The sequence below is a fragment of the Phallusia mammillata genome, chromosome 6 (assembly GCF_965637545.1).
Source record: "Phallusia mammillata chromosome 6, kaPhaMamm4.hap1.1, whole genome shotgun sequence".
NCBI classification, from domain to species: domain Eukaryota; kingdom Metazoa; phylum Chordata; class Ascidiacea; order Phlebobranchia; family Ascidiidae; genus Phallusia; species Phallusia mammillata.
Genome location: NC_137257.1, coordinates 760,074 through 776,072, shown reverse-complemented (window position 1 = coordinate 776,072; position 15,999 = coordinate 760,074). Strand labels below are relative to the sequence as shown.

General features: G+C 37.1%; 2 protein-coding genes across 2 annotated transcripts; one reads left to right on the top strand and one right to left on the bottom strand.

The window, feature by feature from the left end:
* Positions 1-2,382: 2,382 nt before the first annotated feature.
* Positions 2,383-7,095, bottom strand: LOC145233031 (creatine kinase M-type-like). The gene is made up of 7 exons (XM_080097695.1): positions 6,947-7,095; positions 6,436-6,562; positions 5,572-5,814; positions 4,677-4,888; positions 4,116-4,187; positions 3,660-3,811; positions 2,383-2,893 (listed from the first exon to the last, which is right to left on the bottom strand). Exons 1-7 carry the CDS (start codon positions 7,046-7,048, stop codon positions 2,698-2,700), a joined length of 1,104 nt encoding a protein of 367 aa, XP_079953821.1. The 5' UTR covers positions 7,049-7,095; the 3' UTR covers positions 2,383-2,697.
* Positions 7,096-13,725: 6,630 nt separating this feature from the next.
* On the top strand, positions 13,726-15,997 carry LOC145234650 (KH homology domain-containing protein 4-like). Its single transcript, XM_080099365.1, has one exon. It carries the CDS (start codon positions 14,068-14,070, stop codon positions 15,661-15,663), a length of 1,596 nt encoding a protein of 531 aa, XP_079955491.1. The 5' UTR covers positions 13,726-14,067; the 3' UTR covers positions 15,664-15,997.
* The last annotated feature ends 2 nt before the right edge of the window (positions 15,998-15,999 follow it).

Here is a 15,999-nt window from a genome sequence, read left to right as displayed (position 1 = left end):
TTTATTTCCATAATTTACAAAACCAATGTCGTTGTTCAACTAGTTTGTGAAATTTTTATCTAAAGTTATCCAGAATGAACTGTAAAAAGCTTTTAGTATTAAACTCGCACTTGGTGGCAAATGCGCAAAAGATACATGTGAAAAATATGTGCGCAAAGTATTTCATGTTAAATGAAACAAAACTCATGTCACACACATGAGGCATAGGAATCCCCAGCACAAGAATATGCCTGGTTATACATTTGCAACTTCGCGATTTCGCAAACTCCTTTTCATCCGCATATTTGATGTATGGTGACGATCTTTCCACGGATCAAACAACATTAATTGCTTTCCATAATTTAACACAAGTCATAGTTTGTTTTAAAGCAGGTTTTCGCAATGTTGTGTTAATCAACATATTGACATATAATTCCGGTCCATACATGCTCAAACATGTTTAATCGCTTTCCATAAATTAACACAAAGCCATTGCTAATAAATTTGTGAGAATTGGCCCTTATTACAAAGTCCAAAGTCCGACGTCCGTATGTTGCGCAGAAATTCTATAGCGTTTCGACATCTACAAATTATGTAAACAGAAAATTCAGCTGAATCGTTGGACTGCGGTTAAGATCACCAAGGTTTAGTGGTTCCAAAAACGTGGTAGTTATTGCAAACTATTCTGTAATTTGTACTCTGGTTCGCCTCTGTACAGTTTCTTCAGGTGCGGTACGGTTAAGGGCTGTAGCGTCAGCTAGTGTAACAAAGCCGGAAATTAATCGCTGGTGGGAGCTTTTTAAGTTAAACGAAACGGCTTGACTCGGGCCTCAATTCTATTGTAATTTCACCTGTTAAACTTATCTTTCGTGCTCGTTTTGGGTTTTATTTAAAAAAAATTGGACTCGGTCCTGCTTATAACTTTAACAGTGGTTGTTGAATTAAATGATAATAAAAAATGATAAAAGTTTAAAGTGAAAGCTCTCTGGAGTTACGTATTTGGTTAAAAATACGTTTCTGGTCCGTTTATCCGAAGAAGTTTAGTTAGATTTTAGAAAACACAGCGCACTCTCAGTTTGCCATCACCCGCCCACGTTTTCCACGCTCCAGTGAGATTCAAAGTCCACACGCTCCAGTGAGATTCAATGTTCAAAGTCCAATAAATTCGGTGATTTCAACACACGAGCACTGACCTCATCTCCTATGTTGAAAGAGTTACTTGGAAGTCATTCAGGTAGGCGTATATGCTTCATGACCCGAAGTTAAACACAGGTGCACGTTGGACAAAAAACGTTACGGTTTTAGATGACTTGGAAAGAACAGAATAAAATATTAATCAATAAAAACAATAAAATCTGTTATCCCCAACAAAACGCTGGCTACAGTCAATACGGATTATCTCTTGTCACCAGCTGCACTTAAAGGTTGAAACAGTGTGCACTGTCTGTATAGCTTTAATAAAACCATAAATAGTAAAGTTTGATTTAAAATACGTATTACTGCTTGAATATTATATTGTTGCTCTAAAACTAATTGTCGATTATACTTTGATTATGTAGTTTTCATACTTATGCGAGATTATGAACTTTTTTCCACAAAGCAGTGGTCTCATTTTCTTTGTCGCTATCCCTGCGAACAACGAGATGAATTTTTCGAAAACAATCCCTGAATTTTTCTCTTCCAAATTTTCAAACATTTTTCCCGGAATATTTCTCTTTCAAAAAATCATAATTACCACGACGTCCCAGACTAATGACGTTACGAGACTAAAATAAATAGATTGACTACCCCCCCCCTAAAAAATGTTAATCGCCCCTTTGAAGATAAAATCACCCACACGTTAAAACCACTGGAATGAAGTCAGAAAGTTTCGAACCAGCACTTTTGGGAAAGGTTTTCCAAGCACCACATAAGGGTCTTTTTGCTCCCTCATGATTATTTCTCCGTTTGATGGTTTTCCCCTCAAACACTCGTATTTCGTAGCTTTATTGGCGACCATTTGTAAATAGAAGTGACAACGTCTATCGTAACTACATAAAAATCGTAAGAATTCAAGTGGAACGAACCGTGGTGAAAATAATGATGTGATTTTCCGATTACAACACTGAGTGGAAAGATGCTTTGTCTAATGATTAATTTAAGATGAATATTTAAACTGATTTCATAAAACTTATATTAAAACAGTTTACAAATGTTAGTTAGTTCAATAAAGAACAATTTTCGTGCAAAAAACATCGTGAAAATAACGTGCAACTCAATAAATGGTTAGTAATATATATTTCACTCTAGAAAATGTTTAAATCTTTAATAACAAATAACAAATTGATTAGTAAATACAAATGTGCAAAAATTTTCTAATACTTTTTACATGCATTTAATTCTTTGTAAAACTTTATCGCATTTAATTCTTTGTAAAACTGCATTTCAGACTTTAATAAACTTAAAAACTAAAAAGGCCACCGGTTTTTGTGGAACTTTAATACGGAACTCATGCAAAATCTTGCTTCGTTAAAAACAATGACTCCTAAAATGGCAGATGAAGTTTTGAATGATTTTAGAAACATGTCGTGGTTGGCTAAACGTTGCTTGTGGTTGGGAACCCGTTTAGCCACAAAAAATGGTAAAAAATACAATTTGTGAATATTCTTGTTCAAATTAACTAGGATTTAAGGCGACCTATTTTTCTGAGTAAATGTGAGACACGATGCAAATTACAAATTACTTAGGCACCAAATCATCAATGGATTTCCCAGCTTCAAGCCGCTTCTCCATCTCAATCAGCAACTTCACAGCATTGTATACCAACTGAACCAACTCGCTTTCCGTTTTGCCGAGTCGGTCTAAATTCGAGAGATCGAATATATCCGGACCGGCAGAAGCGCGGTACTCTCCTCCTGTTCCACGCTTGTCAAGTCTGAAACACATCCATGATGTTCAATTTGTTATCACACTGAGTACTGAGTCTCTGGTGACTCGTGATTTTATAATATATACCATAATAAGCACAGTATACTATCAAATTTATAGATCTCTTCTGGCAATTGCACTGCTCACATTCAGTGTTATTTACGCTGATGAAAACGACCTGTATAGGACGTCGAAACGTCGGAATAAAAATACATTTGCCAAAAGAGCTCTATAAACTTGATACTAAGTTCAGTTTACTATTGCAGCGACCAACAATCATAAGCTATAAGTGCAGAACACAACAGTTAACTGTGTATGTTATTCCTATTTTGGCGGGCTCGCCACCCAACCTGTGTTGTCGCAAGTTCGAATCGCACCGAATTTTTTTTTGCTCTAACGCTCTGCTGCCTCTGGTGGTTGAAATATGAAACTTTTTGACACGTGCCTTATACCTGATGATCGAATTTTGTGTCACAAACTCGTTTCGTGTTTTGTTTTCACAACGACAATAGTCGATTCTTGTAGACCACAGTTGTCGAGCTGGACAGGTTGGGTTCGGTTCAAGTTCGGGAGTAAGTTTGAGTAAAGCGGACTTGATTCTGGCCTTTATTTACGCTCGGCCTGATTTGTGTCAGAATTTTTCCTTGTGGGTTTCGGGCTTAAACTTGTTTAGGCTTAAATTTGCACCCTACTTGCGGCTCTGTGTCATACTCAAGCATGTTATAAGATTGTGGTATTTCATTAAGAGACTTTTGGTATTTATATTTCCTCACCTCAACTTCTTGACGATGTCCTTGAATCTCGGATCTTCGCACAGTTTGGTGAGTTTGATGTGAACGCTGCATCTTAGAGAAGTTCCGAGATTTGTTGGGCAAGTACAGAGATAACCCAGACTGGGTGACGACTGGAAGTTGTGACCGGCCGCCTGCGGGTGGCGTAAATGTTGTGTTATTGATATACTTGGTAGTGTTACATATATATGCAGATTTATTTTATGGTAGGATAAAGTTTAGGTGGAATTAACTCTTAAGTAAGTAATCGCGTGTTTAAATACCATAAAAAGGGGCACTACAGAAACTGTTAGGGGCTAAAAAAATTGTTCCATAATAAACAAACGGCCAAGTTTTTTTGTTTTTTTTTCCTTGAAAAGTCGCCGGGTGTATAGGCCAGTTTGTCCACCATTACAGTTTGACCATTACCCCAAATATAAATATAACAACTAAACTTACCTTCAATTGCTTTCGCATTTGATTGACTCCTTGACAGAACCGGGTGAAAACCGCCTTGAAATCGGCTCCTTTCTGCAAAACAAGATTCCGGTTAGCGGACAATGTTTGTAAAGCGTATGCCGCTATGTGGGAGTATGGAGCAGGCATAAACTCTTAAATGGTCGACGAAGGTTTGCGTTTCATTTTAATTTACTAAAGCTATTTGGTCTAACTGCAAAACGCCTTTTATCGCAAATTGAAAATTTTCGGAACATTAGGATTCTGAAACTTTGCACGTTTTTATTGGTTTTTAATTTTTATTGGTAAAGTAGAAAATGTTTGCTAATCATCTGAGAATTTAGCAATAAGTTGTATATTTGTTTTAGATATAAATCAGGCGAGTTTTAACTGTGGTTTCACTAAACGGTTCATTGTTTAAAATGGAAATGTAACGGCCCAAACAGACGTAAAAAATTCATCTGCAGCTGGTCGTTGTAATTGTTTTGTTTCTGATACTTGTTCTTGCTATAATGTTAACTCCACTTCAACTTTCTACTTTCCCCGTTTCAACAATCCTCTCACCTGCATGGACACGATCCTAAGGTGATCTTCTTCGTTCACCCAAACCAGGAACGTTTTTCCCTCGTTGTAATAAATTCCCCGCGAATCTGGCCAATCACGGCCCATTCCAGCGTTACGCATGAAATCCGAAGCAGGTTTTGCGAAGAGATAATGATCCGAGATCAGTTTCTCTTCTTCTTCCGGTGTCATCCCGGAGATCGGATGATACTCTCCTGAAGTGAAGGAAAGCATGCCCAGATTTAATGTACAGACTGTAAACTTTGACAAATCTGAAGTCGTCCACCGTTTTTTTATGTTTAGATACATATATTTCACCTAAGTAATAGGCATTCTATTTGAATAAGATACTAATGATGCCTATTACTTAGGTGGAATATGGATATCTATACATAAGTTAAGTAAAAAATGGTAGTTGACTTCAGACTTATCAAAGTTTTCAGTCTGTTATTACATGCGACTGTTGTCTCCATCTCTCGCACTGAGTCTCTGGTGACTCGTGATTTATAATATACTATACACAGGTTTCATGTAAAAAAAATGGATAAACAACTGATGTCACGTTTGTATTTTAGCGTTAAACTTGACAAAATCGCTTAAAAAAGCTAAAAAAAAACTTTCATTAAGCTCTCTTGCTCGCAACAACCCCCTAATAAAACCAATTGTTTATCCACCTGCTGGTGGTTTTTGAATTTCCTTAATTTTATATTGTTTTCTATCTCGAAGCAAAACTAAAATTCAACAAAAAAATATTTTCACTGAGTTCAAGGGCTTTCTAAGATTGAAATAGGTGAAATAGAATTAAGAAAAGTGACATTGATTGGTGGACAAGATTTTTTAGTTGCAACATAAAAATCCAGTTAGCTCGACAACTTTCCCTATTTGTTCACATTCTTACCCTTGATTTCTCCGGTGAGTCCTTTCAATGCTTCAGTTGCTATTCTCTCTACCTCCCTCCGCTGACGCCTCGTGCAGCTCGGCGCGAAAGCAAAATCTCCGATCGATCTTCCGATCCTCATCCGGGATGAGATGATGTACTTGTCATCCAGAGGAGTGTCCGGGATCGCATCCGGATCCAGGACGTCGGGAAGAGGATGTGTATCCTTGGATGGATCGTAGCCGTTGTGATAACTCTTCACCACTGAAACACACGTGGCCGGTTGAAAAAAAGTTTTGGGCGGCAAATTTAAATTTAAAAATTACATAATACATTTTATATCGATTTATTTTGTTTGCTAGAAACTTGGTTTCATATTCATTAATACATTTTACTGTTTATATGAGCTATTGCTGCCAGCCATAATATCAACCTTATGGAGCTCTTCTGGCATGCAAATACAATTAGGTATACTCTAAATAAGGTTGACATGATAAGGTTAACGTTGTATCGTTGTTAGCTTTCCAGAAAACGATAACAGACAACCGATTTTTTTTCCAATATATTTTTATACGCCTCTTTAAGTTGACCTGATTTTGTTAACAAACATTTTTCGATGTGCAACAAAATTGTCGACAGAAAATTTCAGAGTAAAACACATTAAACCAGGTGCTGTATTTTTTTGTTTTTCACTCTGAAATTTCCTGCAGTCAGGAATTTAATGACCCTGAATCGTCGCTGTCTTTGGCTTTACTTGAAAGCAGACTTTTCTAAAAAGGAAAGCACCTATTGCCGACAAATAGCACCATGTCTTCATAAAACCTGTCAGCAAATACTTGTTACCGTAGATGGGATTCGAACCTACATCCTTCGTACTTCACCAACCTGGGAAAAACACGTCCTTGAACTTGGTATAGCTCTCAGCGTCGCCTGCGACCATTCCAACATCCAAAGTAGGGTCGTCAATTCCAGTTTGAATGCAATGATCCAATGTTACACCGTTGTTGGTTTTCTAAAATATAATGACAGATGTAGCAGAACAGATTGACAAGCTTTACTAAATGAGAAATTCTATCAGATCCAAAGTCGTAAGTCATGCAGTTGTACGTCGAGTCAGACTTTTTGGTTGATGTTCGGGCTTCAGTTTTAATAAAACGGGTTTAATTTGATCCTGACTTTACACTCTGCCATATTGCGATACAACAAGGGCACGTGGTAACGAATTTATACCGAAGCACGACTTTACTGTGGGTGTGGGGACCACTAATACTCACAACCAAAGTGTTTGTAAGTGTAAAAAATGCATTTTAATAATAAGAGCATAAGATTTCATTCTCTTAGCTAGTATTCGTTGGTAGAATATAAACTTTACAACACTATTTCAATTCTTGCTCACCTGGCCATAGTAGGCGGCATATATCTCCTTGGTCATGTGTTGTTTCATGAAGCTGTGATGCTTCGAAAGATCAGGAAAGTTTTCCAAAGCTTCTTTCGACATTTTCGCAACGTTTCAATACAACCAACCAAAGTGAAAATAATTTTATCTTAACCTGTGAATACATAAATCGAATAAATTATTCTTTTTGTACAAAGATGTGCAAAACACAGTGCTTTCGAAGAAAACAAACAGATTCCGTATGTCGTTTAATTTGTTTTATAAGCAAAAAAACTTAACTTGTGTTTTAAACAAATACTGAAAAACCATTCATCATGGTTTTGTATACGACCGACCCCAAAGTTTTAACTAAGTTCGTAAACTTATAGTTGTAAACTTAATAGGCTAGTCAAAAATCCGGCACCATTGATTCGCCTAATGAAAATAACATAAACCCTTTAACTTAGCTGCACTTACAAATATTTAAGATGCACACATAAAAATCGTATTCGCAGGGTTTAAGGGAAAATGCGCTTCCTTTAAACAGCGTCACCAGGTGACAATGAAGAGACAGGAGGCGTATTTAAATAACGATTGTTAGAGATCGGAGTTCCCGTTCATATTCGGGTGTTGATATGATTGAGGGGGAAGCTTCAGTCATTTGCTACACGACAAATATTGTTCGTACGGTTGCAACAGCTTTACCGTAAGTGTGGTCAGTGCCATTGCGGCGTTTTAAGGTAAACCTTAATGTAATTGTGCCTAAATTCGTTTTGTAATTGGAAATACCCTGCGAAGCCGAATTCAAACCAAAATTAAAAGCAATACGGAAAGCTAAGACAAATCGGGTTTAACATTTTTTCACAAACATCGAGAAAAGGACCTGATATTTATCTCTGCCACATTTGCGTCTTAATTTTCAATTCTGCCGCACAAAATGCGTTTTGACTTGTTACTTCCCTGAATGTCCCTGCCAAATTGGTTGAATCAGTAAAGAGAACTTTCTCGCTCAATTTGGACTTAAACATAAATTCAAAAATTACGTTTAAAATACTAACGCAATGTTTAAAGTAGAACCACACAAGTCAATTCGATAAAACGAAACACAACCACGTTTCTGTAACTTTGTTACCATTAATTAAGAGTCAAACAGAGATAGCGTAAAAAATTAGCAAATAAGATTCATAAACTTGAAACTAAATAACAAAACCACCAAAAAATTCAAAAATGACCCATATTAAACTCCAAACGCAAAATCCAAAAAAAATTGACGCAATGTTCAGTTAAGAACTACACTATTTTCGTTTATTCTTAATCATCGCTTATTGAGAGTCAAACAATGAAAAGCGAAATGAACCAAGAAAACAAATTTTAACTTGAAACTAAGTAACAAAACTACCGTGATCTGCAACTGTTCTATGCATTCTGCCATCGACTAAACCTCACTTTACATATTGCGCATCTTATGCACGTTTCTTCGACACGTTGCAATGCTGCACGTTTTTACATGTGGTCCGCCGGGGTGCTATCAATTATAACTGGCTCATGCTCTAATCCGTTTCTATCTGACGACGGAAGGCAGAACAGCTGAAACCGAGCCATAAGCATTAAGCAACCCTCAGTCGATCAAAGTCTTTCATCCAAGCCATGATTTGATTCAATTACTCTGCAATATCATTTTCAACCCCTTGGTTTGACCCCATGTTTCCCTTTTCCTCTCTCACTATTCTCTATCTTTCTTTCTCTTTTTCATCTATGTGCTCTTTTAGTTTCTTTGTTATAATTCCATCAGTTTACTCTTTTGCTTCTAATTAGTAAACTGCAACCATTTTACACAGTCAGGTTTCTATCTATGCTTTTTTTTCAATTAATCATTCTTCAATAGTTATTCATTTCCGTTTAGTTTGTCACGTTAATATCTCACTATATTTTATGAAAACAAATTAATGAAATTGCACAAAGACTATTTGCAGCAATTAATTAGGTTTTCTACTGTGTTCTGAACAGCATTTAACAAGTGAATGTAATATTAGCGACCAGATAATTTTACCTACAATAACAAATTTCACTACAAGCTAATGCTGCTGAAACCGACAAAACATAATTATGGGCAGAAATACAGGAAGACAGTTGTTGTTGTTCCGATGTGTTACCGCCATCAAAACAGGCCTCATCGACACAACAGGCTAAATTTATCCACAATTTGTTTCAAAACACATTAGACTACAAATGTATACGAAAACAGTTTTAATTTTTTAATTGTCAGAAAAAGCTTTTATTCTTTTGCTGAACTCTAAAATGTAATTAGAACCGGCTGACAAAACATTTGAATCCCACCACTGTTTACATCATAGCAACTAAACAACATAACTGTATGGCGAAACAATCAACCTCTTCCCCAAATAATATGAAACCACCGGAAACTTTTCACATCAGTTACGTCAGTTCCGGTGCAGACCACATCACAAATTGATTGTTTCGTCACGAATCATGCGTGAATGCAAAACTCGTCAAAGTGCAATTTTCCTTTTGACCTTTGCAGTCGAAATTCAAGACATTTATGATTAATGTACATTGCAACTGCAATTGCACATGCCATTAAACCATTGTTACATGATTCGTTCCTGAAATTTCATTCTTATTCTTTCCTGGTGATTTATTACACTTTCAAACTGTTTCAAGTTTTAGTAATTATTCCGATAAAACGTGCACGAAAATTGCACTTTTTAAGTTTCGATCGGCTTAGTTATTATTTATTTTTTGCTTGAGTTTTAGGAACAGAGGCTATCAATATTTAACCAGTTGTAAAAGAAGGTTTCATAACGATGATCTTCACATCGCCCACCAACACATAGCATCAGGCAGACGATCTATGCTAACTTAGTTTGCATAGATATTCAATAACCTTGAGATGCCCTTTAAAACACGAGGTCGGCGTTATACGTGGCGTGTCAGCTGCTTTAATCCACGTTACTATATGGATTACCTTTCTATACCCAGGGGAACTTTGGGTTTAAAGCGGAACCCCTCGGGGCAAACTCTTTCACTTCCTTTCAGTTAAGCCTAATACAAGTTAAGATAAATGCGTATTAAGGTTTCAAAGGCATTATTTTGCATCAGCTTTAAAGTTAACGTTTTAGTGCAAGACTTTGAGCATAATTTCACTGCACCACATGAAGTAAAAATGCTCAAAATTTGTGAAAACACTTTTCAGCCTATTACTCCCAACAAATGTAGTGCTGTAGTTAGATGGCAACAATAGCTAATACGGCCTGTGTCTTGTCACCAGCTGCACTGATGAGAAACAGTGTGCACTGTCTGCAGCTTATACTTTTATTTATTGGCCCGATGCTTTTATGTGTGTAAAAATACCTAGATAGAAATACTAATTAATATCTTAAAATGCTCTTGATTTTTTTTAAACGCATTTATTTGAAGATTAATTTAAATCGGTTTCATTCCCTAAATTTTAACAGGACGGCATTCTTCTCAGTTCACAGAAGTTTTTCAAAAACGTTTAGCACACTGCAAACCGATTTAAAGGTCACGGATTCCAACTCATTGAACTTGAACTTGCATCAATAAACCTGGTCTAAACCGCACAATTAAAATTCTTTCCTTGTCGCGTATCTTCTTGCCAAGACGCGCGCCGCTGTCTATGACGTCACAAAAATGTATCCGCCTCACACGAGCAGCGATAAAACAAGGTTCGCGCGATGTGAACTGTTTTCCAGTGATAAGGTGGGATGTAAAGAATACGAACGCTTGTCTGTCATGTGATGGCCGAACAATACGAGCATGGAATTCCACTTAGCCCAAAACCCGGACAAAATTTAATACAGCCACTATTTGGTCCACAACATAACATTTGCCGGAAGTGAAAATACACACAAATGTGACAGAATGCGCAGAAATGTCAATTAAAAAAGTTTTCACTTATATCTGAACCCGACTTATAATTTTGCTTTGAACCCCGAAAAATGCATTTGTGAAATCCTTAGCTTTAAAATAAGCCACGAATAAAACGTGAGCTTAAGATTTTTCATTTAATCTTTAAAAGTTGCAAACTGGTGCAAACAAACAAATACGTGATTTGACCGTCTAACGTCCGTCTATCCGCTTTATTTGCGTTCAAAATTGTAAGTAAGAGATATAAGACACAGCTGCATTTCCGCAGAAGTAAAAAAAGGAACTGCTGAACTGAGGACTGCCAAAGTTTACCACTGTAAGACTAAAAATCGGAACTCAGCCAATAGTTTAACCTCCCCTTGCAACGTTATCGATCATATATAAAAGCTGGAAGTTTGTTCATGAAACACTGCGATCGCCTTCGGTTTTGAACCTGAAGTTAGTGTAGAAAAAGTTCACTACCTTTCCTTACGACTCTACATTAACTTATAGTGGAAATTGATACCACGATGTCATCCTACAATTTTATATTCAGCCCCAAGGCTTAATTCAGGCGTCTCTTACTTTCCGGGAAACGTCACTGAACTTGTACAAGAACCCGCGAGGCACTTGTGTCAGGAATCGAAGCCCGAAATTATACCCTGGAAACTAAATTCTTTGAACTATTTCGTGTCAAAGTGAAAGCGCTACTCAAGAATTAAGCACTTACAAGAAACTGACTGCTGGTAATTTCTTAATTTAGCGCGATCGTGTAAAAAAGCAAGTTTATGAGAAAAGTTTTTCACCGAGTGCCATAGGCTAACCACGTGGTAAAACTGTTTTAGCCGTTTGGTAGTAAAAATGTAATCCTCGCCTGAAATAACAAAAACTTACCCAGTTCGGCCAGTGCGCTTTTTCCCATTATAGGTGTAGGCTAAAAATAAATATTAAGACTACCAGCTAATAAAAATCCACAAAAACATCCAAATTGCCTTTCCATCAGTTAAATAGAACCTTGGCGGACTCGTAAACTTATATATAAAGCCTTTAAAATTGCTAACGAGATTTTTGTTACTGAATCCAAAACTGCTTGGACCAACATTTTTCATCTCATGCACAAAACGCAAACATCCGCTTTTACAACGTGCACGTTTTGCGATAATTAAGCTGTTACAAAACTGCGTTGTAGACTGCTATGGCGTTTTCATAAACTGCTGAAAACGTATTGTAGAAACGCGATAACTTAGTTGGAAAGCAAAGTCCGCTACAAGCTAAATCATAATAACATAGAAAGCCGGTGTAACCAGTGTTTTTTTAAGGTGTTTTGGGGGACCGAAACGGTCCCCCAAATTTCTCCAGCGGTTTCCCAAAATTTGCCAGTAGCCTAATAAATAATTCGTTTAAGCAAATATGGCTATTTTTTGGTATTTAAATGAAACACTTGCGGTCTCTTAAAACTACTTAGCGGTCACCCAAACCAAACCTTAAAAAAAACCTGGGTGTAACTAATATCACTGATGCAGACATGAGCATTTGCCGAAACGTTTGAAAAATATAGCATGTCGCTTTCTGCGTCTATTTGGGCCGTTATTTTCCACATTCATTTTCGACGTTTCTAAATGCCGTCAGGGTTGGCTGCACAAAGCTGGTAAGAAAACCCGCTTCAGGTTCGCTAGCAAACATCGCTCACTTTAATCTTGTTCGATTGCGAACAAAACTTCCAAGCATTCAAATTTAACCCTCGCTGCAGGTCGGTCATTGAGCACTGTTATACCTGTATAAGTTTCACAGCAAACCCACCTATGTGATTACAGTGCCGAAGTTTTCAGTTGGAAAACGACTTCGCTTTAAATAATTCATCAACAGGAAAGTGGGAATAAAATGAAAACGTTGCGTGTTTTTCTTATTATTCCGCAACGTAAACGGGGTTAAGGGAAAAGTGAAATTGTAATTAGTTTGGCCGACTTACGCCTCAACTTCTCTCTTTTTCCGGTAGTTTTTATTCGTTTGTTTTCCAGACTTTATGCATTATTGATTCCTTCCACTGGATTAAGCCCAAGTACGCGGGAGTATTTAACACATCACATACCAGCACACGACCAACGAGTTTTTCCGTTTTGCTTTTTGCTTTTCCGCCGGTGCTTTAATAATGCTACCACATTAATCGCTATGGAGCGCCATAGAGCTAACAAATTAAAACACCTGTAGTGCCCCCCCTGCAAATATTAAGTTTTGTCTTTAGAAATCACACCATATTTTATTTTAACGTAGCCTATGGCAGATGGTTTTCGTTTAGAAAACGTTGTTTAAGTGTCGATGTTAAACCGTTAAGTTAAACACTGGAATATTTTTCTGAATTCAAAAATCTTGAATTGCCTCGTGTTGCAATAGGCAATAACTGGGGTCACCACCTACATTATGAGACATTGCTGTGTAAAAGTAACCACCTGTACATGGCATCCTTTTATAGTTGACAAATTTCACACAAACTTTATTGGTACGCCTAAAACACACAAAAAATTTGAAATACAATATATGCTAAAAACAATTTTAGCTGATTAAAAGTGAATTGGCGTCACAAGATTGTGTTTTTCCTAATTACTTTTTTTTCCAAATTTTTTTTATTATGCAATGAGAACAAAACATTTAAAATAAAACACATAGTTAACTTACAAAAGTTTAACTAATAGATTCTGCTGGTATCTGTAAAATGATATACCGTGAGTATATTAATTTAAAGAATAATAGTATTATAAAGTTATGAAAAGGAGTAGGTAGTTGAAAATAAAATGATGTTTTTCCTGATATGTTTTTTTCCATCATGGGATTTAAAATTAATTCGAGTGGGAAACTTTTCCTGAGAAAGTTGTGTTTTGCATTTTGTTTGTTTTTAATAAACACGTTGAAAGCCATTAGTTTGGCAGAGGTATTTGTAAATTAAAGTTTAATCTGCGTTAAAGTGTTGCCTAATAATTTATACAATATTTGCTGTATGTTGGTCGGGTAAAGCAAAAAAAGTTTACAAATAATTTGTGACATGTTTCGTCCGTTAGTGCAAATCGTTCTTGCAAGCTGGTGTAGAACGCAGGAGGTTCATAAATGGTTGCACAAAACACCTACTTAATTAAGTAATTATCCTTACGATTGTAAATTCTCAGTGAGAAAAACAAATTTTAACAGCGAACTAAACTGTTATGGTTTAGTTTCTGTTCCATTTCAGAAGCGTCGATAAAACTGCTTTGTATATTTTCAAGATGAGCAACCCTAAAAATGACACATCTAAAACTGACATGAAACCTCCAGAACCGTTATTCCAAGTTCCATCTGCGAGACCTGCCGAGCAGAAAACAAGAATGTCTAAATTTACTGACACGCCTGTTGCAACTAATGGAAAATCTCGGAAGTCCAAATTTACAGATCATCCTTTGGGAGTAGTTCCACCTCCACCATCTGTGGTTGACCCCAAACAGGCGGCAGCTCTTGCAGCTGCAAAGATTAATGCAAACCTCAGAGCAAAAGGAAAACTTTCCGATGAAACTTTGCTGAAACCGGTTTTGGCACCAGTTTCTACCACAAACACGCTTTTAAACATAATTCAAATTTCCCCTACAACTAAGGTGTTTGACTCTTATGTTGCCAAAATTGACATCAATGATCTTCCCGTGAGTGTTCGCTCTCATTTTCTTCAAAGTTCCGTGTTGGATGGAGTTGGTACACAAACCGGTGCCTCGATATCTTCGAAAGGACAGTGCCTTACTGTTGAGGAGAAGTCTCGTCTTAATGGGATTGAGAAGCAGCTACACTTGTTTATCCAATCTCCATTAAAACTTAAAGTGGACATGGCTCTCTCAAAACTTCGAGAAATGATTTCAAAGCATCCTGTAGCCTCATCCAACACAAATGTAACTGGCGGTTTAACAGGAATTTCACAGTTACCTCAAAAACCGATAATCCCACCTGTTGGACAGCCAACTCTGCCTACTGGCAGTTACATGCAGGAGAAAGTTTTTGTGGGTCTTGACCATGCCTCAAAAGACTTTGACCTGAAAACCAAACTCATTGGTCAAAACTACACGAACTTTAACTTTGTTGCTAATTCAACTGGTGCAAAAGTAATTCTTCGTGGTCGTGGTTCAGGTTTTATCGAGCCGACTTCTGGCAGGGAAGCATTCGAAGCCATGTATGTGTTTATCAGTCATAACACACAAACTGGTGTCGATTCAGCAAAGAAACTTGTTCGAAACCTAATTGACACAGTAAAAAACGACCTCACCACCTACATGTCCAGAAACAGTTTTAGTTCTCAACATAGACTTCAACAAAACAAGTTTTCTGCTTATCCAACTCAACCAAGAATGCCAATGCCAGCTGCTCCATTCGCACCAATGCCCAATCCATATTTTGCCACTCCACCAGGAGTGCCTCCATATAATGTGCCCCCTACAAACCCTTATCCATTACCTATACCTACACAGACTGGAGAGATCCAAGCGGCGCCACCTGTACCTGGCCCCATTCCACCACTGTCCGATACACAGGAGCCAATTAACCCACCAGGAGTTGACCCGGACCCGGTTGCACCCACAAGTAACCTAATGCCTCCGCCACCTGCACCCGTACCTCCAAAAGTTCAAGAAACAAAACCGAATAAAAAGCGTCGATTTAAAGAGGAACAGCCGGACGATTCAGATGTTCTTGGGTACTCGCAAGTTTCGTCCAAGCAGGAAAGTGAAGAAAAACAAAAGAAAACTAAAAGAACGTTTAAAGAGGACACAAAAGTTTCTGCTATTCCTGAAGATGATAGTAAACCTTCAAACATGCCATTTTGGATGTCACATAGTTATGACTAAATTGTTATTTGTACAATAAAAACTGAACAGAATAGGGAATAACAAAGATGGTTTGTTCCAAAGAGGCAGACTGGAACTGGGACTGTGGGACTTAACAATTAAACTTGTGATATTTGAATTTTTTGCTTCCAGCATTTTTGTATTCTAAGCTGCAATTTTTTATTCAAAAAAACTTCAATGCTGCATTCATAGGACCTAAATATTGTAACAGGGGTGACTGTACTTAATGTAGGACATAAATGACATTCATAATTATAATTTATCATATTTCAATTTTCTTGTAAATCAGTTTCATTTTTCAATGGCAGTTTTCCTATTTGTTTATGCTGCTGTGCC